At 34.8% G+C, this 23,922-nt stretch overlaps 1 protein-coding gene across 2 annotated transcripts in view; it reads right to left on the bottom strand.

Annotated features, from left to right (window-relative positions):
* Positions 1-23,922, bottom strand: part of atp2c1 (ATPase secretory pathway Ca2+ transporting 1) — a 54,243-nt gene that overhangs the window by 14,306 nt on the left and 16,015 nt on the right. For both annotated transcript variants that reach the window (XM_023269826.3, XM_023269825.3), the window contains exons 2-15: positions 21,811-21,915; positions 20,544-20,660; positions 16,958-17,047; positions 13,509-13,544; positions 13,318-13,379; positions 10,640-10,748; positions 8,824-8,979; positions 7,660-7,728; positions 6,403-6,478; positions 6,264-6,330; positions 4,794-4,918; positions 4,426-4,523; positions 1,727-1,822; positions 500-589 (exon numbers count right to left, since the gene is read on the bottom strand). In XM_023269826.3, the coding sequence (XP_023125594.1) occupies positions 500-589; positions 1,727-1,822; positions 4,426-4,523; positions 4,794-4,918; positions 6,264-6,330; positions 6,403-6,478; positions 7,660-7,728; positions 8,824-8,979; positions 10,640-10,748; positions 13,318-13,379; positions 13,509-13,544; positions 16,958-17,047; positions 20,544-20,660; positions 21,811-21,915 (1,296 nt within the window). The remainder of the gene's footprint in view (positions 1-499; positions 590-1,726; positions 1,823-4,425; positions 4,524-4,793; positions 4,919-6,263; positions 6,331-6,402; positions 6,479-7,659; positions 7,729-8,823; positions 8,980-10,639; positions 10,749-13,317; positions 13,380-13,508; positions 13,545-16,957; positions 17,048-20,543; positions 20,661-21,810; positions 21,916-23,922) is intronic.

Raw genomic sequence — 23,922 nt, 5'->3', positions numbered from 1 at the left:
TTAAGCTCTTATCTTGGTCTTTAAAAGGACTAGCAATACATGCTGAATCATTGTTCATTTCAGGCGATCCAGATTTGCCATCTTTTGATATCATAAACCCTGCAGAATTTTTATATTAGCATATATGTCAAGGGAAAAATATTTCATATTGAGGAACTATGACGTTTTTAGATATATCTCACCATAAAATGTCAGCAGCAGAGATATAATTTCATAAGTGTGTAGGGGAGAAAGTCTGCAATCTGGAAATATCAGAACCACGAGGGTGGAATACTGCGACTGATACTGGGACAAATATGAACTTAATGAATAAATTAAAATAACTCATTTTTTTAATTCACTCAAGTGTGAAGATGCAGCAGCCTAATTGCAGAGGTGACAAACCAGGCAGATGTGGAGCTGAATGCGTAGCTTTATCAGTGTTTCTCAGTAAATCCGAGCAGAATCCAGATTTTCTGACATTATGGACTCAGTGAAGCTCAGCGGTTTGTGGTTTTACCTTCATGGCGAGGGCGATGAGCGCTCCCTCAGTGGGTCGACCCAGCAGGTTTCGATTCCTGATGATCGAATCGTTGCACACACAGCCAACCTAAAGGCACAACAGAAAACATGCTATAAACAAGCTGTCCCTTTATTGCAAACGGAGCTTTTGACTTCACGGCAGTCACTACATCTGCACAGCGTGATAAAACACAAGGTGTCACTGATTTCACTGTTTGGAGCAATAATAATTTGATCTATCCTGTCTGGTTTAATGCTTTCCACCTGAGCGGTCCTGATTAAACAACCAGCATACATCTTTTAACTGAACACACACAAATGCAGACCAGGTGTCTCAGCATGTAATGTATGAATGTTTAAAATTTAGACACTTTGTGGTTGTATTGTGATTAAAATGTTACATATTTTTTATTAATATAGCACCACTCATGTCATGGTAAATTCACATCCCAGTGTCACTGTTGACTTTGCACATACATCATCCTGGTAACTTCACAGTACGTGAAAATGATCTGTTTTTCCCCATCAGCATGACACTGATGAAAGTCTACATTTAATCTGAGCAGTGAAGGCAAATATTCACAATGAAAACAAGGGGCCAAACTTTTCTATGCAATAATGATATATATATATATATATATATATATATATATATATATATATATATATTAGGGTATTTTTAATGTTTAAAGGAGGACATTTAATATATAAAAACAATTAAATCACAATCATATGGACAGATAGATAACTGTATTTTGATAAATTATTAATACTTATGTATATTACACACTGAAGAAAACACATTTATCCCATATAGCAGTTGTGGAAAGGTCTGTAATTATTCAAGAATACCTCTCATTTACCAGACAAGTCAAGGTAAAATACAGAACCAACACTTATTTTTTGTGAACTGCATTATAGGTTTCTAATTTGAGAAATATTGTATTAATCTTTATTAACAAAACAAATATTTGTGAAATTACAATATATTTGGAAATGTATTTTGACAGGATTTTTTATGTCAAAAAAGTTCAAATCAGCCTTAAGAAAAGAAGAAATGTTATGCTTATTCATAGTTGTAGGTTTTCAGTGTTATTTTAGACAGTCTACATTTACTCATTAAAAAAAGATTGACATAAAACGGTTTCTAAATGTGTTTTCTAAATGTGTACAGAATTCAATTATATTATCATATTTATATCAGATTTTTCCACAGTTAGCTTACCTCTACAATTTTGCTGATTGAAGGGCAGGAGAAGCCGTGAATGACCTCTCCGTCTAGTAAAACCTCTCCGGCTCCGTTGTAGCCGACACCCGTCACCTGCAAGACAACACTGAGGGTGAACAACAAAACACCAGCTGAATATAAAGTATACAGACACATATATATATCACCACATACATGACTTTAACTGCAGCTACTCATTGTTTTCCCTACAGAGCTCACACAGTGAAATGAGGAGAGATGTGACCTTGTATCCATAGCAACAGATGGCATCAGGCTCGACAGTACCACAATGCTGTTGTAGAAGCATCTTTACTGTCAGCCTGTAGGTAACAGGTACATTCAATGCTGTACAACTTCCTTTACATACCTACTTCTTTTATGCGCTTGTTGGGTTTCAATGTACCGGATATTTTTGTGGTTTAATGGAGATTATGAAATCTCCATAATGAATAACACTGTGGGGTATCAGCCTTAACATGTATTATAGTCAGTTAAATTAGTATTTAATATAATTATTTAATATAATTATTATTTATTACTTAGGGAAATTAAAACCACTAATAATACTGTAAGGTCTTAACCTAAATACTTAAACTTGTTAGTTTAATCTGTAACACAACTACAAGAATTGCTGAGTCATTTTCAAAAGACTTTGTGTCACTTTGGATGAGTTTCAAATTTTATTTTTTTTATTTTTAATTTTATTTTTAACAATTTTTGAGTCATTTTAGACAAATTTTGAAGACAAATGATTCTATTATTTAAATTTCGATAACTTATGTTAAGCTCCGCAATTAACACACTTTAGGGTCTCAGCCTTAATATGTATTACAGTGAGGTAAAGGTGTATTTTAGTGATTTTTTAGGATTGTTATATCCTAAAATGATGACATTCACGCCATAAATAACACAGTAGGGTCCTAACCACAATAATTAAAGTTGTTAGGTTAATGCATGTGTAACACCAATCATAATGTTTTTATTGACTGGAAAGAACTTTGGCTCAGCGGATGTTTTGTATTAACTGTGCAGTATAAATAAGAGTGACTGGTTGTCATCCTTGCATCACACACTGTGATGTCGGCAGGTTTAAACCAGAATTCGTCCTCTGGTCCTGACACAGTTTTCCAGCAGTTTTCTGGCTTCTGGGATTTCCAGAAGAAGGAAGTGGGTCAGTGTGTTCTCTGTGGGCTCAGAGTTTGACACCACATTACAGCAGCGATCTCCTTTTAATAATAAGTGATCTGGTCGGACAGATTAACCAGAAAACCTTTCTCTCCATTCCATACATAACAAAATGACTCTTACTGTTATTTCACATGTGATCCAATTCTATATTATGATAATTCAGTCTGTTCTCTGCGGATGAGTTATTGTCTGGCTAGGATCAGACTGTAACGGTCAGGACAGCTGAGAAAATCATCGTCCAGCTACTCAATGCATTTAAGGTGTCCGTTACTTGCATTTATTGTTAATAAACATGATCTTTGTACAGCAGTTAAACAGTCATTTCCCTTCTGTAACCTGTTGCCTTGGTTTAGATGTTTCTGTGTTTCATTTTGTAAAACACCAAGGCCAAATTTCTTGCATGTGTTCACATACTTGATGTTGATTCTGAAAATCAGGACTATCCTGAAATCCATTTTTTGGACTCCAAAGCTTCACTAGTAGCGATCAATGACTATTAGAGGCTTTGAGTTAAAAGTTGAAAATGAAGAGTTGAGATTTTGTCTTGCAGATCGCTTCATTTCAGAGGCAGGGTGTGTGTTCAATGTCGTAACCGATAATTGGCAGCATTATCAATCAGTAGCTGACTTATCAATAACATGAAATGAACTCGGTGCTCAATGTTCTGTTAGGAAAATGATAGTCGGCCGTTAATAAAATTGTACTTTTGTTTCTTTTGCAAAACTCGGTCACCCAAAAAACTGAAAGAAAGCGACATTATCTATCACTGCTCAAAAATAAAATATAGGAATAAAAAAATTATATAAATAAACAAAAATATTATTTAAAAATTCATTACATTTTTTCTTTTATGTTTTATATTAATGGATGTATTTCTAAAAATATATTTTGTAATTTGTATATATTTATTTTAGCTTGATGGTTTATTTGAAGACGTCATTCTCTGCCTGCTGCCTCAGCCAGCTGTTTTCTGGTTCAATCAACTGCTGCAGATTGTTATTTATCAGAAAAACACAGATGTAGGGCGCCCGTATAGCTCAACGCGTTGAGCGGGTGACCCATGTACAGGGCTGGTCCCCAACGCAGCGGCCCGGGTTCGATTCCCGCTCGCGGCTCTTTGCTGCATGTCTTCCCCCGACTCTTCTCCCCTGTTTCCTGTCTCTCTCTCACTGTGCCTATCTAATAAAAAAAGCCGACAAAAAGGCCAAAAAAAATAACTTAAAAAAAAAAAAAAAAAAAAAAGAAAAACACAGATGTACAGTTGGGAGATTTACAAACACTATCCCCTGAGGAAGATGTTATTGATCAGAACTTTGCAATGCAAAAAAAAAAAAAACACTGAGGAAGGACGACAGAGTGCAGCATCTTCCTTGGCTGGGACACTGATAAAAATCTGGATAAAAATGATTTCAGGTGTTAAACTGATCCACAAACAGAAACAATGAAGCTCTGAGTTGATCTAATTTCAGGTGTTCCCTGTAGTGATGCTGTAAACGGAGGAGGCTGACCTCAGCATGGAGTCCGTCCGACGTGAACAGCTGAGTGACGGTCATCTCGTTCTTGGTCAGAGTTCCCGTCTTGTCTGAGCAGATCACATTACAGCAGCCTGACAGCAAAACAAGAACAATGTCAACACATATTCGGCCGCACAACATCAATGAACTGTCAAACAGCTTCCAAAATACTGGATAATTATAATGTCCAACTAAAATCTGAAAAAAAAAAAAAAGTGTTCCAGCATCACCATATTTTAGCAGCATCAACTCTAGTGGAAACTTTGCTGGTAAAGGAGCTAAACAAACTTCCTCATCAGTTCCTTTGCTGACAATAAAATCTTTTGGCTTCAGAACAGAAACGGTGAAATCGACAAACACACCCAGAGTTTCTACGATGGGAAGCTTCTTGACGATGGCTCTCTTCTTCACCATTCGCATCACGCCGAGTGCCAGCGTCACCGTCACCACGATGGGTAAACCCTCTGGGATGGCAGCGACCGCCAGACTGAAGCAGACGGAGCAGAGAGAGTTTATAGTAATGCCAACACATTTTATTATTAATAGCTGCATCAGAATAAACTGAGTTCGATTTTATTGTTATACTAACTTTTTTTAAAAATGTTTTATTGTATTTTCAAATGTTTTAATGTTGCCCATGTTTTGCTTTTCTAATGTTTTCTTGTAACTTTAATGCTTTATTTTGCAAAATGTTTAATTGTTTTTTTTTAAGTTTAGAAGTCTTCTTACGTTTTATTGTTTTTTCTTATATTTAGCTTTTTTAAAAATCGTTTTGTTGTTTTTGTTTTTATCATCTTTTTTCATGTTTTGTTGTCTTTTCTAATGTTATATTGTCATTTTAAAATGTTTATTTCTTGAACTTTGTCTTTTTCTGATTTGTCTTTTCTAATGTTTTACTGTCGTTTTAATGTTTTATTTAGTAAAATGCATTACTGTTGGTTTTAAAATTTAATTGTCAATTAATGTTTTATTGTCTTGTGTAGTGTTTTATTTGCAGTTTTTCATGTTTTATTGTTGTTTAAAGGTTTTATTGTCTTTTTTCCTGTTTTATTGTTACCAATTATTCATGTTTGAATCTCTTTTCTAATCTCTCATTGCCATATTAATGTTAAATATTCTTTTAAAAAATTGTATAGTTTTGATATTTTGTTGTTTTTTTCCAAAGGCTTTACTACTGTCCTTTTAATGTTTTATTGTTTTTTTATAATGTTTTCTTGTATTTTTCATGTTTTACTGCCTTTTCTAATATTTAATTGTATTTTGATTGTTTTTCTTTTTTTTGTTTGATTGTTGTTTAAAATGTTTTGTCGTCTTTAATATTTTTTTTTAAGCTTTACTGTTTTATGTTTTGTCTTTTCTAATTTTGTTTTTTTTCCCCAAATGTACTGCTGTTTTCTAATGTCTCTTTGTCGTATTGTCTTTTGTAATTTTAATTTTTTTTAATGTTTTAAACTATCGGTTGTTGAGCCTTTCTTGAAAGCCAATATCTGCCCTGATAAAACCATGTTGGTTTATCACTACTCAGGACAGACGATATGTAGACTGTAAAAGCAAATCTGAGTCATGTCACATAAAATGACTTTGACTTGTAGGTGCGATATTTAAAATGCTGAATTCTTCCTGTAACTAAAAACATTACTAACACCTGTTTTATTTAAATGTTTCCCTTATCAGCCTCCGTAAGTAAAAGCAGGTTTTGAATCTGCCACGGCAAGATGAAATCATGATAACAGCAGTGTTTGAAAAGCCAAAGGTCAGTTAGCTTTAACGTGATAACAGGAGCGGCTGCAAAGTTCAATCATTTACTTCAGGTTACCGGTTAAAGCAGCTACCTGACTCCGATGGTGAACATGTCCATGATCCTCTTCCCCTGCAGCCAGCCCACCAGCATGATGACCCCTGAAACACAGCAGCACAGGCTGAGCTCAGAGCGGATCGAACAGCAACAAACACCGAGGAGCCAAAACTCACCGATGATGCCGAAAGAGTAAAGCGACAGCTGCTTCCCCAGCAGGTCCATGCTCTTCTGCAACGGAGTCTTTGGAGCCTGACGGGAGACGAACCAGCTTTCATTAGAGGAGACTTTCAGGATTAGACACCAAGCTCTGTGGTGGTCAAACGTGGACACAGCATTCTGTTTTCTTTATTTCATTTAAAGAGTTTTGTTTGTCGATTGAAAAGACACAATGTTCTCAAAAGCTTCAACTGTCAGAGTTTAAGTCCCTTGTGGAAAATATCTTATGTTGGTGTTTGGAGACGAAGCAGCTCTTTAATGGAGTATTTTGAATGAAATTAAAGGTAATTCAGATAAATACTGAAAGATGATCAAATATTTTATCCATTTTAAATGTTAGGTATTTATGATGAATGGTTTCATGCTTTCATGCTTTCTGCTGCCCTGTTAAAAAAAAACATGTTATTGTTGTTTTTAATATTTTATTGTTGTTTCAGATGTTTTATCTAATTGTGTTCTCTGTTTTGCTGTCATCATTTCTTTTGTTGCTTTTTTAATATCTTCTCATCTTTTCTAATGTATTATAACTTGATGCGTTACTGCTGCACATTTCAAAATAATTTCATGTCTTGTCATGTTTTAATGTCTTGTCTAATAATTTATTGTTTATTTCATATTTTATCGTGTTTAATATTATTGTTTCCGATGTTTTATCTTCTTTTTTCTTGTTGCATTGCCTTTATTTATATTTTATCTTATATTTTCATGCATTATCGTGGCTCTTCGTTAATATTTTATTGTCTAATGTTTTGTCATCTTTCTAATGTTTTAAAGTTGCTGTTTGGCATGCTTACATTGCTTTTCTGATATTATCTCATCGTTTCAAACCTGCTCAAAGTGGGTCAATGAGCAAGTTTTAAGAGAAAATTTATCCTGGAAAGTATTTGATATATCAAGCTCAAATTTGACAATTTAAATAATTATCTTCTAAGATTAAAAAAAAGTTTCAAGCAAATCAGAGATGGTCGAGCAGAAGGCTGCTTCTGATAGTTTGAGATGGAATATATGTATTTTCAGAGAACAGTGTTTCTGTTAGAAACATTTCTTTTTCTTCCTCTTAGTGAAGTTTTAAAAGCTAATTCACAGTCCATTCATGATGCGCTGGTACAGTTAACTGCTAGTGTTTCTGGTCCCTGCAGATGTCATGTTACTGCTTCAAATCTCTCATAACATTGTTGTCAATTTATAACCAGATAAAAAGTAGAAAATCGTACCTCCTCGGCCTGCATCATCTTGAACACCTCCCCGAACTCTGAGTTCTCACCGGTTCCAATGACGATGCCCTGAGGAACAGTTCAAAAGCTTTAAACAGAAACCACACGGGTTTGTATTATATACATTTTTTGTGTTCCTGTGCCTCCAGCCTCCATGATAGATTGACTTTCTGTTTTCTGATTTGCTTTTCTCCTTTTGTGAATACTTGCTGAAGCCTGTCAAGTCATCTGGGTGCTGTTCTGAACTGAATAAAACCAAATCAGCCTTAACAAAGCAGAACATTATTCGTAAAATTTAAGCAGTAAAGCAATTACAGCTGGATTTGCTGGAGTTACTGAAAGACGCCTTTCTCATTAGGGAAGTTGAAGCATCTTTAAGAAACTCCAGCCAGTCAAGCTGTCTTTGTTTAACCACTTCAGTATACTACAGCCTGAATGACCATGACTCTACACAGACAAGTGAAGTTTTCTTCCTCACCATGTCCCTAAATGACAAACTAACCTGCTGTCTGTCAGTGAAGACAGAAAGATTTGGAAAAACAAATTTGTACATCTTTCAAGACAGTCAGATGGTTTTTTTTTTATCTTTTCAACCAAAACTCACCGGCAAGTTTAAAAAGCATGTTATCATTTTTCAAAAATTACTAAAATGACATTTTTGGCTACGACTATTTATCAGCCAGAAACTGTAAAAACAAAACAAAATCATTTGATTTTCATCTTCCTGATGGTCCATAAACTACTCATCTGTGACATTCAGTCAGAACAAATGAACCAAATCTGAGCATAAAATCATTATATTTCATCAATATCACTCAATTTTACATGTCTCATTTAAAATTGATCAAAAATAAAGCACTTAAACTTAACAAATTTGGAGTTTTCCCTCAGTGTTGGTAAAGGCTGTGGACACAAATGTTGGGCATGATGATGCATCTAGTTTTGTTTTGTTTTGTTTTTTTACATATATATGAAAGAAATTCCACCTTATTTTCTACTTTGTGCCATTCTGTCTGCGTCATACTGCACAGAAGACATTTCTCTCTCGTACTATTTATGGTTGTGCTGTTTTCATAGAGGTGCAGGACTTTAAATTGCAGAAAATTTAACCCACAGTGAAGAAAACGTGATGCTCAGAGGGTTAACGGAGGGAGGAGTCGGTACCTTGGCTTTACCGCAGCGTACCAGCGTCCCCATAAAGGCGATGTTGCTACGGGAGGCGATGTCTCCATTGGTGGATGCCGGCTGGTGGTAGGTGGATTTGGAGCAGGGGGTAGTCTCCCCCGTCAGGCTGGACTCATCCACAGACAGATCGGTCGCCTGGAGGTGGAGAACAGACAACAGTAATTAACTTCTCCTTCCTGAGCACACAGTCAGTCCAACCAGCATCCATGTTCTACTTGAAGCTTCTAGTTTAACTTTTCAGACCTTCATTTCTGCAAATGGCTCATTCTAAGGCTTGTCCCCGTGGTTCACACACAGTCATCAGGGAAAATTTACATCACACTGAAACTACTGGTTATACTAAGCTCTTAATGAGGGTTTATATCCAAACGCAAAACATTACGTTCAGTTTTCAGTGTCAGGTGTCTCAAGAGAAAAATAACACAATGGTGTTTAACGAATGCAGGTCTCAGAAACATTAGCAGTTCTTAAGCTACACATTAATAAGATAAACGTATCTTCCAACTGCCTTCTGCTTTTATTACAGCTGAAAGCCTGATGTGCACATTAAAACCTCTGTGCTTTAAAATCTGGTTGACTTTTGGAGAAGAAGTAAAACCAGCACTGCTAAACTTAGATAGATTTCATTCTTTATGTTCACAGTGTTACATTATTAGAAGAGTAAATCTTCTTTCTTCATAATATTTTTACAAGAAGCTTTCTTAGAAGTTTTAATTTATATATTACAGTTTTTAAATTAAATATTTCAGAAGCATATTCTAAGACTTATATATATCGTATAACTAAATGATATGATTGCTACCCTGAAAGCTCTTTTTTTCTTGAATTGTCTTAAATTTCAATTTGCACTGTGAGAGTTTAAATTTGATCATATTCTAAATTATTTATTCATTTCATTTAGATTTTTTTGATTTCGTACATATTTTTCAAATAGGATATTTATACATATGATGTCAAAATAACAAATTTTTGTAACTTTCACTTTGGTTATTAAAAAAAAAACAAACACACACCATGAACCATGACATTGCTTGTACATTTTTTACTTGAATAATATTACAAATAACTAGGTTTTTACTCTGGAAACAGTGCACCCCCTTTCTTTATAAATATTTTTTCTCAAACAGTTTGACTTTGAATTTATTTAATTAATAAAATATTTTAATATTAATATTGTTAATTTTGTATTTTGCCAGTTATAAGTTTATTAAAATAGTAAAATATTTTTCTTATAATCATTTACAAAACACTGAATATACCTAAATATATATATTTCAAATATAATATATTTAATTTATTTAATTTATTTTATTTATTTTACAAGCATAAGTAAGTATTACACTGCTATTCTAAAAATGGAACACTTATTTTCTAGTAATATTTTAACAAAATAAGATAACTTCATTTATTCCTCACCAGAGAAATTACATGTAACAGCAGCTAGACGTCAACTTTAATTTGCAGTGTGAGAGGTTTTATTTAACTTACCCTACATCCAGTGCTCATTTTGTTTTATTTTGATTTTATCGAGCGTATATTTGTAGACTTTTAGGATAGTGTATTTTATACATATATGATCTCAAGAAATTCAACACATTCTTCTCGTCAAACTTAAATTTCCACTTATTGTACCCTCTTCTTTCTCAGAAACAGGATCTTTAAAATGAAGCTTGACACTGTGGCAGCTTCCAGGGAACAGTATGTGAACACAAACAGCGCGTTGTTGGAATAATACCATATGTAGAATCTCTTATTCTCACAGAGCAGAAATATGTGACGCTGTGTCGGTTCGTACCTCAAAGAGGCGGAGGTCTGCTGGGACTCTCTCCCCCACCGACAGGCAGACGGTGTCTCCAGGAACCAGCTCTCTGGCCAGCATGTGCTCCAGGTTTCCCTCCCTGACACTGAGGAGAGGCAGAGATTCACTCTTAAAGCACTTGATTTGTCTTTAATTTTAAACTGACCACAGATTATGATACTGAGTTTATTTTTTTATGTTGATTTCTATCTTGTTTTGCTTTAGTCCAACTTTATTCCCTGAAAACATGTAATAAATTATTTGTTTTTACATAAGATGGTATATTTTAACGGTATCTAAATGTTTTACTTTATTGGTATAATTAAGTGTTATGACTGCTACTTTTAAAATGGACCAACCACTTTCTTGTAATATTTCAACAAAATATTTACAGTGTCTTCAAAACGTTTTTTTTCAGAAATAATTTGATTTTATACCCAGAGAAATATGACTTTAAATATAAATAAGCTATATTACATGTTAACACTTTTGTCTCAGCCTGTTTTTTTGTTATATATTTTTAAGGTACTTTCACAATATTACAACTTTCTTAAAATAGTTTATCAGATCTTTACTTGTCATACATAATATAGATTGTATTTTATAATTATTTAGGTCTTTTTATTGATTTTTTTAAAACTCATACAAAATTTAAGAATCACGGGCGCCTGTATAGCTCAACGCGTTGAGCAGGCGACCCATGTACAGGGCTGGTCCCTGACGCAGCGGCCCGGGTTCGATTCCCGCTCGCGGCCCTTTGCTGCATGTCTTCTCCTGACTCTTCTCCCCTGTTTCCTGTCTCTCTCACTGTGCCTATCCAATAAAGCCGCCAAAAAAATAACTTTTTAAAAAAAAATAAAAAATAAAAAATTTAAGAATCACAGGGACAGTGGGATAAACTTAATACACCTCATTCTTCTTGTAATATCATCATCCGTTTAGTGTGACACTGAGTCAGTTTAATTAATTATTACAAGTAAATATAAATAAGTTCAATTCCACAGAAATTGTAGTGAAACACAAATAAAGTATAGCAAATAAAACATTCCAACATTAACCTTGTAGACTCGAGCCAGCAGGTTTAAGAAAAGCATGTTATATTAAAAAAATAAATAAATTCAGCAAAATTACATCATTTATTAGCTAGAGCCTGGAAATACAGAAAGGATTGCTGCATTTTCAACTTCCTGTTAAACTTGATCATTTACTGCATTCTGTTTCATCAGGAAAAATCAAAACTGAGCTTGTTGTGATGTTTTATCCAATTCCTTCTACGTGTCTTCACTTGTGTCAAAATGACACAAGTGAGAACAAACTGTGCCAGAGATACATTAAACAACACAAATGAGACACAAGACACAAAATGACAACACAAAACTGTCACAAGAAGACATGAAACAATACAAACGAGACACAAAATGTGAAAAAGGAGACACAAAATGAAACAGAGTCCCGTTGTTTCAGAGCTGGAACTCTGTATTTATTCTGCACTGTGTGTTGATAGGGCTGGAGGGATTAAGAGGAGAAAAACAAACCGAGCGATGAAGCACTCCTGACAGTTGAACCACAACATGAAACCTTCTCAGTTTACAGTCCTGCTGTTACAGTGAGTGTCTGAGTCTCCTGAAAAATCTTTGCACTGTTCAAGTAACACACTTTTTCATCTAATATTTTAAATGTAACAAAATTTTCTCTTTAAAACAGTCCAACAATATTTCAACTTTAATACTGACTTCATTAATAAAATATAAACACTCAATTTGAAACTATGACATTTTATTTTAATAATATTAATAATTCAGTGCTAAGACCTCTAAAAATAACAGCCATTTTTTTTACTAACTATAAAAAAATGTAGTTTTAGAGTATTTTGACTTTAACTCTGTGATTAAAATAAAAATGACACTTGTACATCTCTGACTTCATTTTCACAATGTTACATTATTAAAAGAGAAAACCCCTTTTGACTCATATTTTATCTAAGTAGACGAAATATTTTCTTCCTCTCAGAATCGCCCTACTTTATAAAAATTAAAAATAGCAAAAGCTTCTTAAACTATTTTAACAATGTAGAAAAAATCCCTCTCAAAATATTCAAACTTTATTCATTTATTAGCGATTTTTTTTTAACATATTTTAACTTTTATTCTTGTAATATTTTGACTTTTCACTATACAGGTGTAACAGTTACGACTTAGTTCTGAAAATAGCACACATATGCTATACAAGCATTGTATTTCGATTAATGAAATACGTTTGTATTTTTTTATTTAATGTGCGAAAACGTGCTTCCACTTAATTTAAAAGCCTGCATGTGAAAGTAATTCCTCTACCAAGCATCACATTCAAAATGAGCGTATATTTTTGTAAATACAAAAAATTTCTTTTCAGTTTCAACATTTCGTTAGTTGTCTTTGTTCCATTTTTGAAGACGTGGTTGCAGAGTTTTCTGGTTTGGGACCATTAGATTTTTTTCCCACTGTTTTCTAAACTCATCAATCGATTAATTAAGAAAAATAATCAGGAGACGCTGCAGCCCTACATGAAAGTGTGCTCAGTTTATGAAGGATTTACTGTGACAGCGTTGCTGCCTGTTGACCTGGACAGAATCACATCAGCAGGGTTGTAAGAGAAGAAGAAGACGACAAACACGAGAAGGACGATTAAACTCTCACCAGTGACATTCTGGAGGTACCAGCTTCCCGAGCTCCTCTAAAGACTTCTCTGAACGATACTCCTGCACACACAGAAGACAAATCACACTCATTAGCACACAAGCAGATACACAAACCACAGGAGATTCACACTCGACACTAAGCATGAGCATAAACGTGATTTGTTATCAGAGACTGAAGTCAAGACAAACCTGGACAAAGGCAACTGTCACGACGATGATGATGGCCTGTTAGAAAACAGAAATACAGAAAAACAGATGGTTAACACTCAATATCACACAAGTTTAACACCTGAAAACAAAATAAAATGAAACATCTGAAGCTGACTGAATGTGCAGAGTGTGAAATCACCACTTTCTTCTTTAAATTATATTATTTATCTTTATCAACAAAATATAGCGTCCTCAAAATAGTCTGTGAAACTTTATTCTGACTTTAAAGAAATATTAATATTCAACATATTATGATATACTGCAGGTTCAGGACATGTTTTATTTTATTTTCACAGAATTATAGCTATTTTTTCCCTTCCTAATATTTTCAATATGTCACTTAAACATTATTTAGATTTTTTCTTTCAATAATTAAATTTTATTACCGTTTTTTAGTATTATGAAATTAATAAAGTAGCATACCTCCTTTCTTATATTTTAACTTAAATAAAATTAGACTTTTACTCACAATAGTCAGACTTTTTTTTTGAATATTTATTGAAGTATTATTATATTCATAGTATTTTTTAACTTTATTTTGACTGTATCATGACTTTATTTATGTAGTAAACATTGTTTCATAATATTTTAACTTTGTCAACGAAATATTTTCTTTTTCAGAAACAGTCCAACTTTATTGTTTTATTATATTATTTTAATAAAATAGTGCATACAATACTTTTTTCCTCAAAATATTAAGCCATTTTTGTACGTTTTAAAATTAATTTTCAATCTATTAAAGTGTGCATTTTCGTCATAATATTAAGACTAATAATAGTTACAAAATAATATTTTGAATGTTTTACTTAATTTTCAGAACTGTACAACATTATAACTTCACTAACAAAATAATTTTTTCTTGAGATATTTTAATTCTATTGCTGCAATATTTTGACTGTAATAATGAAATATTTTTTCAATTCAACTCTTTGCACACGTTTATTTTTTAAAGAGTACAATCTTTGTAATATAATTTTACTGATGAAGTATCTGCATTTTCTCAAAGTACTATAACATTCTTCCATAAATTTATTTTTTTTGTGCCATATTTTGATTTTATTCTGAATATTTGATTATTTTACTTATCTGTGTCCCTAATGCTCATTGACATTGAGCTCCTTTCTTTGTTTAATTATATGAGGATAGCAAGAATGTAGGAAAACCCACAGAGACCGAAGCAGCAGCAGCCAGGATCTACATTCTATACTGAGTCTTTAACTGATTTACAAACAACACAGTGAAGCTTTAAAGTGTTTCAGGAATTTGCATGAACATCGTTACGTGAAGGTTGAGACACATTCAGCAGCTGCTGTCACTTTTAAAACACAAACATCCTGACAATGAATGTTTCCTGACATGACATCCGGCTGCTGTTGAATTCAGCAGCTGGTAAACGCTGTTACACAAACTGATAACGCAAATGGAAAAGTGCTGTTTGTTCTGTGACAGCTCGTCTGCTGCCTCCCTCATTGTCTACACAGGGTGTTGTTTTCAGGTTTAAAGTTTGTCTCACACCCACAACTGTTTATTTCGACATCCGGGTAATACACTGTTTATTTAGTTTCCTCTGCCAGCTTTGGAAACCTACAGCCACTCATGACACTCCTGCTTTTTGGTTGGGTTTGGACCAACATAAACAGCAGCTGTGTTTGCATAAAATGCATTTTATGTATTGCAAAGGAAAAAGTTAATGGAAATGGCAAAAATCTGAAAAACTTGCTCAAAACAATCTACAAGGGACACACGACCGCAAAAAGGCATAACATGCCAACAAAGAGACACAAAATGCCTACAAAGGGGCACAGAATATCCATTAAAAGCTAAAAACAATCTTAAAAGGACACAAAACAACCAGGCAGACACAGCAGCACCAAAGTAGACACAAAATCACCACAAGATACAAAGATATTCAAGATAAAGATATGCAAGATACACACAGATACAAAACTAAAAAAAACACCCAAGAGAGACAAATAAAAGACACAAAATGACCATTTAAAGATAAAAAACAATCGCACATCATGCAAAACAATCAGCAATACAGATAAAGTGACACAAAGTTCCCAAAACAGACAAAACTCCTAACAAGAGACACAAAATGACCACAAAAAGATATAAAACCAGCACAAAAAGACATAAAACCAGCACAAAAAGACACAAAATGACTACAGAGAGACATGACCACAAAGACACAAATTTGCAAAAAATACACAAAGCTCAGAGACACAAAATTATCGCAAAAAGACACAAAACACCCATAATAGACAAAAAAACAAAAAAACAAGAGACACAAAATGACCATTAAAAGATGAAAACAATCATAAATGAAGTAATACACAACCATAAAAAAACACAAACGGGAATAAAGACTCAAAATGACCACAAAGCAGCAGCAAACTACCACAAAGTAACACAAAATTCCCCAAAACACATAACACCCAAAAAGCGACACAAAAATATCACATAAAGACACAAAACCACAACAAAAACACACAAAATTACCATAAAGAGACACAATATGACCACAAAGAGACACAAATTTGCAAAGATAAACAAAACTGACGGAAAACTACCATAAAGAGACACATAACAACCATAAAGAGACACAAAAGCCCCACAAAACACAAAAAAGTACCACAAAGAGACACACAATTATCATAATGCCACAAAACAACCACAAACTCATACAAAATTCCCAAAAAGAGACACAAAATTACCACACAAAGAAACAAAACCAGCACAAAAAGATACACAATGACCAGACACAACATGGACACAAGGAGACACAACATCACCACAAAAGGACACAAAGCACCACAAAGAGCCACAAAACAACCAGATATAGACACAATATGCCCAAAAAGAGACAAATTTTCCACAAAACAACCACGATATGACATTGTAGAAACCAAACAGCTGATCAATTAAATCAGACAATAATCAGAAATGAAAATTGGCCCTGCTTTCAGGGACCTCGTGGTCTTTTCCATTTTCAGCCGCTCTCTCACTGAGGCTCTGAGAAACACATTAATCAGCAGCTTGTTGTTCGTCTTTCATCTGACTTTCACACTGCAGCTGCGTTTAACACCGCAGGACTTTTATCTTTGCATTCTTTGATACCACACACACTCTGTTTAATGTTTTCCTTTGTTGTCATCTTATCCTGCACATTATCAACGCAATTATTCCCCGCTGCAACACCACTTCCCCACAGGGATCCAGACAGAACAGAAAAACAACTTTTATATAATCTCATTTGCCGAACTCGCAGGCAGACAACAGCAGCATGTAGCTACAGATCCTCCGCCGTAAAGCGCTATTTCTATTATTAACTTTACAACATCTGCAGGTCTCACGGGCGATAAGACAAAACCAGGAGACATGAGGGACAGAGGTGTGCTGAAGAGGGATTTATAAATGTAACGTACCACTGTGATGCTGATGGCGTCATCAAACTGGTGCATGAGGACGCTGATGACCGCTGACGCCAGCAATAGCAGGATGAGAGGATCTTTGAACTGCAGAGACACAGAAAGAAAAGTGACGACATATTAACAAAGTGTGGACATTTTAAGAAAGTCAGGACATTTTAGTAAACTAAGGACGTTTTAATAAAGTGAGAAAATGTTTAAAAAGTGAGGACATTTTTAGAACGTAGGGGACATTTTCAGAAAGTAAGCTACATTTTAAGAAAGTGAGGACATTTTCAAAAAAGTGAGGACATTTTAATATAGTCGGGACATTTTAGTAAAATCAGGATATTTTAATAAAGTGAGGACGTTTTTAGAAAGTGGTGACATTTTGATAGTGAGAACATTTTTAGAGAAGTGGTGACATTTCAATAAAGTCAAGACATTGTGATAAAGTGAAGACATTTGAAAGAAGTGAGGACATTTTCATTGTGAGAACATTTTAGTAAAGTGAGGACATTTTAGTAACATGAAGACATTTTCAGAAAGTGGGGACACTTTTAAAAAGTGACAACATTCTAATAAAGTGAGGATATTTCAGGGAAAGTTCGGACATTTTTAGAAAGTCAAGACATTTTAGTAAAGTGATGGCATTTTAATAAAGTTGGGACATTTTTAGAAAGAGGTGAACTTCTGGGAAAAGTGGGAATCCATTGAGTCACAACAGCCATGTTAATGGGAAGTGTACCCGGTTGCAATAAACCAGAATCAAGAAAATTAGACAATTTTTGAAAGTTAGGAATTCAATTACTTTTGTGTGCAGTGAGGATTTTCTGTATGCAAATAGCGACTTGCACATTTAGATGTGTTTGTCTGTGCAAATACAAGCATGTGTCTGACATTTTAACTCAATCAGATTTAAATCGAATTCCAGAAAGTGAGTTTGAATACTGAAAATGGTTTTAACTGTGTGTTTGTGCATTGGACAAGCTGGAACAAGTGCCAGTCATCCATAGCAAAGAGCTGGAGCGGGCCAACAGTTCCAGTTCTATTTTCAGCTGCAGCATCCAAATGACCCGCTTTCCTCACTGACAACATGAACAGCAGCAGCAGAGATTTTAACTCTTTACACCACAGCAGCTCCTGGATTCTCAAACTCACTGCTGCTTGATCCTCCCATCTATAATGTCGCTAACAAGACAGCAACTGGTGTCGGTTTTGGAACATGCACACCATAAAAAATTGATGTTTTTTACAGTTTTTATTTTATATTTCAATTTACTGTTAGTTTAAAGATGTTCTCTGTTTTGTTAAATTGCAGATAATATCATATATGATTTTTTTTCCAAAACAATCTATCAGCCACAGAGTGCAAAAAAAGAGAGAATCCTAAGAATTCCAACTTTCTGATGGACCTTGAACTTCTCATCTGGGACGCACTGTTGCCTTGGAAACTTAATCCGAGTATAAAATCAGGATATTTCATCAAAATCATTTTATTGTACATATCTCCTTGGTAAAGCCAACAAAAGTAAAGCATTTGCTCTAACCAGATTCTGTTAAAAAAATAAAAATAAATAAAATTCTGAGCTTTTTGTCGCAACCAGAAGTCTTTAATGATTCAGCTGTGAGTCACCCGACACAAATTCTGTGTTTTTGGCTGAACTGCAGACTGTGTTTACCCAGAACAGAGACAAGACAATTATGGAAAATAGGTAAAAATGGAAATAGCAAAACATCTCAAATATATGGAAGTCTGTTTTTTCCAGCACTGGTCAATAAATTCAGCTTTGAGTACTTCTTTTTTCTGATGTGTCTGAGTTCAGTTTCTGAGTTCTCTCTCCTTCTAGTCATGGTTGTGCTGTTTCCATAGAGGTGCAGGACTTTGTATTAATTATATGAAAAATGAGCCCATAGTGAGAAAAAATGACAGGATTATTTGTAGATCAACAATAGAGATTAGTTATTGAGACTATTTTCTTCCTCTATCTCTGTTTTTCTAAGGTCAAGCACGAATCATTTGTACACCTGACAGTTGTAACCGACACACACAAACATTTGACAGCGAAAAAAATTCATCTTTCCATCCTCTTTGTTTCCTTCTATCTGTGCTGGCTTTCTATATTTAACCTCTACTGCTCTCAGAGGCCTCTCCTCTTCTTCGTCCTCCAGCTGCTCATCTCAGCAGCAGTTTATGTCCTTGTCAGACTCCGTGTGGACAAAACAGACCAACAACAAACCTCCCTCAGGCTGCTTCCATTATTTAACCACTCAGATGTTCAGATTTCCAGCTAGAATGAATCCTCTGCCTGGCTGCTACTTGTTCTTCTCATACATGAATCTAAGTGTTTCTCTTCAGTATTACTGTCCTATTTAAATCAAAGTGAGTGCTGCTGACTAATCCCTGCTGTACTATCTACAATTAAAACAAAGAACAATGTAAGACAGGTTTACAAATTAGACAATCTATCATTTTTGTGACACAACTCGTCATACCTGCTTGATCAGATGGGAAGTTTGATAAAATATTTTTAAAAATATTCCATATGTTTTGTCTTATATTACTGTGACCTGCAGCTACATATGATTCAGAAAATACCACTAGTTGACATTTATGCTATCTATCCTTTTGTTAGCATGTACTCAAAGATGGGATGTTGCAAGACGGCTTCATTTTTAAACTATATTTCAATTTAACCATAATCAGAGACTATTTGATCTACTTGTCCCACATTACACATTCTGATTCAATTACATGAAAAATAACAGGTAATTGCAGGTATTTATCTTTAATAGTTCCTGAGATGTTGTTCAACATAGATTTAAATTTCAATGTGAGAAAAAACCTGCTGAAAGTGGGTCGATGGGCAGTTTTTAAGAAATAATATCTCAGAAAGTATTTGATATGTCAATCTAAAGCTTCACAAATATCCTTACAGACAACCGTATTTTATGCTACAAAAAACAGGTAACTAACAAATGTAAGAGTAGAAATTGTTTGAAAAATTTGCAGCTTCATGTTACTGGTCTTATGTCTAAGGGTCTTTGTCCATGTGCATGTAGGAGGCAGCCATAATTGTTAATGTCGGCTGAAGGAAGGTACGACAATTATGTAATCACATTTTCAGTGGCATGACATGAAATTAACTTAATTTGTGTAATATAATAAGGCATTATGTGCAACAAACAGGCTGTACTGTTCCTGTAATGAGACTTGCTTTGAGTTCCCACTGCGTGTTCAGTCATCTCGCTGCGTTCTCGTGACAGAACAATGACACAGTAGAACATGGTGAGCCTACAGACATGTTATCAGGCACTAGATAAAAATAGTTTGTTGGTTTTATCCTGGAGCTGCGTTCAGGCTGCGGTTGGATGTGTGAAGGGCTTCCTGAGACTCATCATCTGAAAAGTCAGCGGCGCTAAGACACGAGCTGTCAGATTATCTGTATCTGATGATCTGTAGACTGAAGCCGACAGCAGCAAAACCACAGAGAACATCAAACACATCAACAGGGTGAAAGATGGTGTTTACTGGCTGCAGAAGGTGATGTGGATAAATCGCCACCTTTAGTTAATCTCCTGTATGGCTTAAATGCTTAGTTACCTGTGAGATGTATTTCTTCCATAGCGGCTCCTCTTCGCTGATGTCGAACTCGTTCCAGCCGTGGTACACCCTCCTCCGGCTCACCTCCTCCTGGGTCAAACCCAACTGCTGGTCAGCCTGCCAGCGCCAGGATGACACAGAGCATGCTCAGTTTCATTCACTGATAAACTGGTGGATACATGTTCATGAATACATATAATTTAAAGAGAATGTTTGTTGTTAAAAAAAAGGATATATAAAGTCCTACTCGACCTCCTCAGAATAAGCTGATTCTGTACTTTAACCTTAGGATATTTAATGACACCATGCAAAGTTTTACTGTCACACTATGAAGAATTTTTTTGCCTGAATTTCTTCTCCCTCATTCCTACAGAGGTGAATGATTTTTTTTCTATAAACAACTTTTAAATAATGTTAAAATGTGGCTATATTACAAAATTGTTTTGCAGCAGAAGGAGTCAAAGGAATCATGTTTAGATCCTGGTATCAAATGTGTGTAAAACTAAGACCTTCATTTGCTGTAACTTGTTCTGACCAACCATCTATCACAAATGCTGATATGAGTGCTGAAAGTTTATTCACAATGCACTTTTTCAAAATTTTCTCTAGTGAATTATCAGAAAACACGTCACCCATTCAGGGTACCAATGCTTGTTTTAATGACTTTATGTCACTGACATTAAACTGCTGCAGTTGTGCTGTTGAAACTGTGATATATCCAATGATACTGATGCACAAAGTTGTTTATAAAAAAAAATGAACAAAAACAGATTGAGTGTTTAGATTATGACACTTGGAGTGGATGTAAAACTGATTTGGCTATAGTTTATAACTGAGTTCAAATGTGTTGTTCAGTCCTGAAAAATGTATGCGTCGATTTCCTGTACTTAGAAAGTTGTAAGGTTGAGAAAAGTGCGAAATTTGGAATCACTGCTATGTACTTTAGGGTCTGTAACTTGGAAATATGAAGGTAAAAATTTGCATGGCTATAATAAATATACTAAATTTATTGCTGAAAAAAATCAGCTGATTCTCAGGAAGTCAGGTTGAAACTTTCTTCAGATTTGGTTGATTTTATACAAAATGACCCACGTAAAACCTCAAGCAACTGTTTGTGTTTTAATAATATGACTGGTATACAGTGAGGCTGATGTTAATAAGACTCAGGGATCTAGAGCTCTTTAACATTTGTCCTGCTGTGGTGTCTTGTCTCTACTGGATTTGAATATATTAAGTGAGCGTTGTGATGTCCAGGAGGACAACATACCTGCAGGATACACACTACTTCATTGACCGGGAGTTCACTGGCTTTTCTGGAGGTTAGTACTGGGACCATGGTCTCATCATCACTGGAAGGTTGTCTCTCGGAAAGCTGTAACACACAGAAAAAGAGAAAAAAGTCAGGAGGTCAGAGGAGCAGGCGGGACAAGTTTGCCTCTGTTTTCAACTTTTTCAGCTGAACTCAGATTTACAGCAGAGATAATGACACTGTGGGACACTCAGCAGCATCGAGCAAGTTTCACTCTGTCAGTAACTTAAAACTCCTCACTTTACACCTTCAAGTAAAGAGGACAAAAAAAGCATTTAATACATTAAGTTGAGTGACAAGAAAAAGTACTCAAGTCTGCTGCGTTGATGCATTTGTGACAAAAGATAGCTCAGCTGGCTAAGCGGGTGACCCATAAACGGGCTACAGTCCCCGACGCAGCGGTCATGTCTTTGAATCCAGCCCATGGCCATTTACTGCATGCCATTCCTTCACTCTTCTACCCACGTTTCCTGTCTCTCTCTTCACTGGCCTATATAATAAAAGGCAAAAAGGCCAAAAACATAACTTAAAAAGCAAACAAACAAACAAAAAACAAGTATTTACCATCAGACATGTTCTATGCATCTGTGTCGGTTGATTGATCAGCAAGAATGCTACAAAACAGTCCCTTTAGAAAGGATGCAACCAGATGTACAACAGTGACAACGAGAAAAGCACTCAGAGAACACAGTACTCTGCCAAGGCTGCTCAGTCTTTGTATCATTTCTGACAGCTGAAATCTTTTTAAAAATTTGTGGATCCAGACTATAAGCCACATCACTGCAAAAATCTAATCACTTTGTTCTTGTGTCATTTCTGACCTTCCCTGAAAATTTCCTCCAAACCTGTAAATCCGTTTTTGAGTAATGTTACGGACGGACGGACGGACGGACAGACAGACAGACAGACGCCGATGGTCACAAAACTCTGCCGAGGCTCCGTCTCCTTGGCGGAGTAATTATAGTAGAAGTGTGAAATATAGATAAAACGTATGGATAAAATTATTTTGTGGTTTATGTAATTTTTTTCAAAGCTGTAATATTGATACCAAAAATAAAGATTCTTCCAAGTTTTACTGGTTGGAAATCAGAAAACGTTTGGAAGCAGCTGCATCCATCAGCGCTTAGATATTCTTACTTTGTATTAATCTTACATTACTACCATTTAGAGCTGCACAATATATTTATATAGTATATTTTACAGCTTTAACATGGATTTTGCAATGTGAAATCAGGCAAATTAACTCAAACTCACTTTTTCTACTGCTCAACAGAAAAAGAATTCTTGCACAGTTGTAATTATTCATGACTGATGTACAAAAGAAATATGTCTGAGAACATCGTTTACTCCCGTTTTTTAATATTTACTTTGGAATAAACTGTATAAACTGCACAGCTTGAACTCTGGGGGATGACTAATGCTTAGAATTTTAGGGTGAAATTCATAATTTCATCTCTACTTCCCACCTGAGTTTAACTCCTCTGGCAGACCGTGATTCAAACCCAAGTGACTCTTAACTTGAGCTGCTGTGATTGTACCTCAGAACTGTTTATAACTAAAGTCAGACATCATAATCCACCTCTGCAGCAGGATTATCACAGTAAAACATCAACCTGCAATCTCCACCAACAGGGCTTTATATCAGCAGTGCCTAAGGCCACCTGAAAACCTCTGAGGATTAAAGGAATCTCATTATTTTACACTAATCGCTGCTGAAAAGTTCGGAAAATATTCCAAGTATTTCATGTGTTTCTTTAATGCAACAGTGCTGCTGGAAAAAAAAACAGGCCTGTAAACTGTTCCTTCACTAACCCAGGTGGACAATCAATTCAAGACGAGAATTATGTTAGAAAAAAGAAACTGAGTGATAAACCAGCTTGCATTTTAATTATAATTTAATTTATAATATAGAATAATGTAACCTTATTGATAGAATAATGTTGCATCAATTAATTAATATTTTCTGTAATTTAAACTCAAATTTCTGGGTTTGTTGATTTAAAACTAAAGTTAACTTAATGAAATTAACTTAATTTTAACTTAATTTTTCTTCACCTTTTAGAATTTCCT

Source organism: Amphiprion ocellaris, chromosome 9 (assembly GCF_022539595.1).
Source record: "Amphiprion ocellaris isolate individual 3 ecotype Okinawa chromosome 9, ASM2253959v1, whole genome shotgun sequence".
In the NCBI taxonomy this organism is placed as follows: Eukaryota; Metazoa; Chordata; class Actinopteri; family Pomacentridae; genus Amphiprion; species Amphiprion ocellaris.
This window is presented reverse-complemented; position numbering and strand designations above follow the sequence as displayed.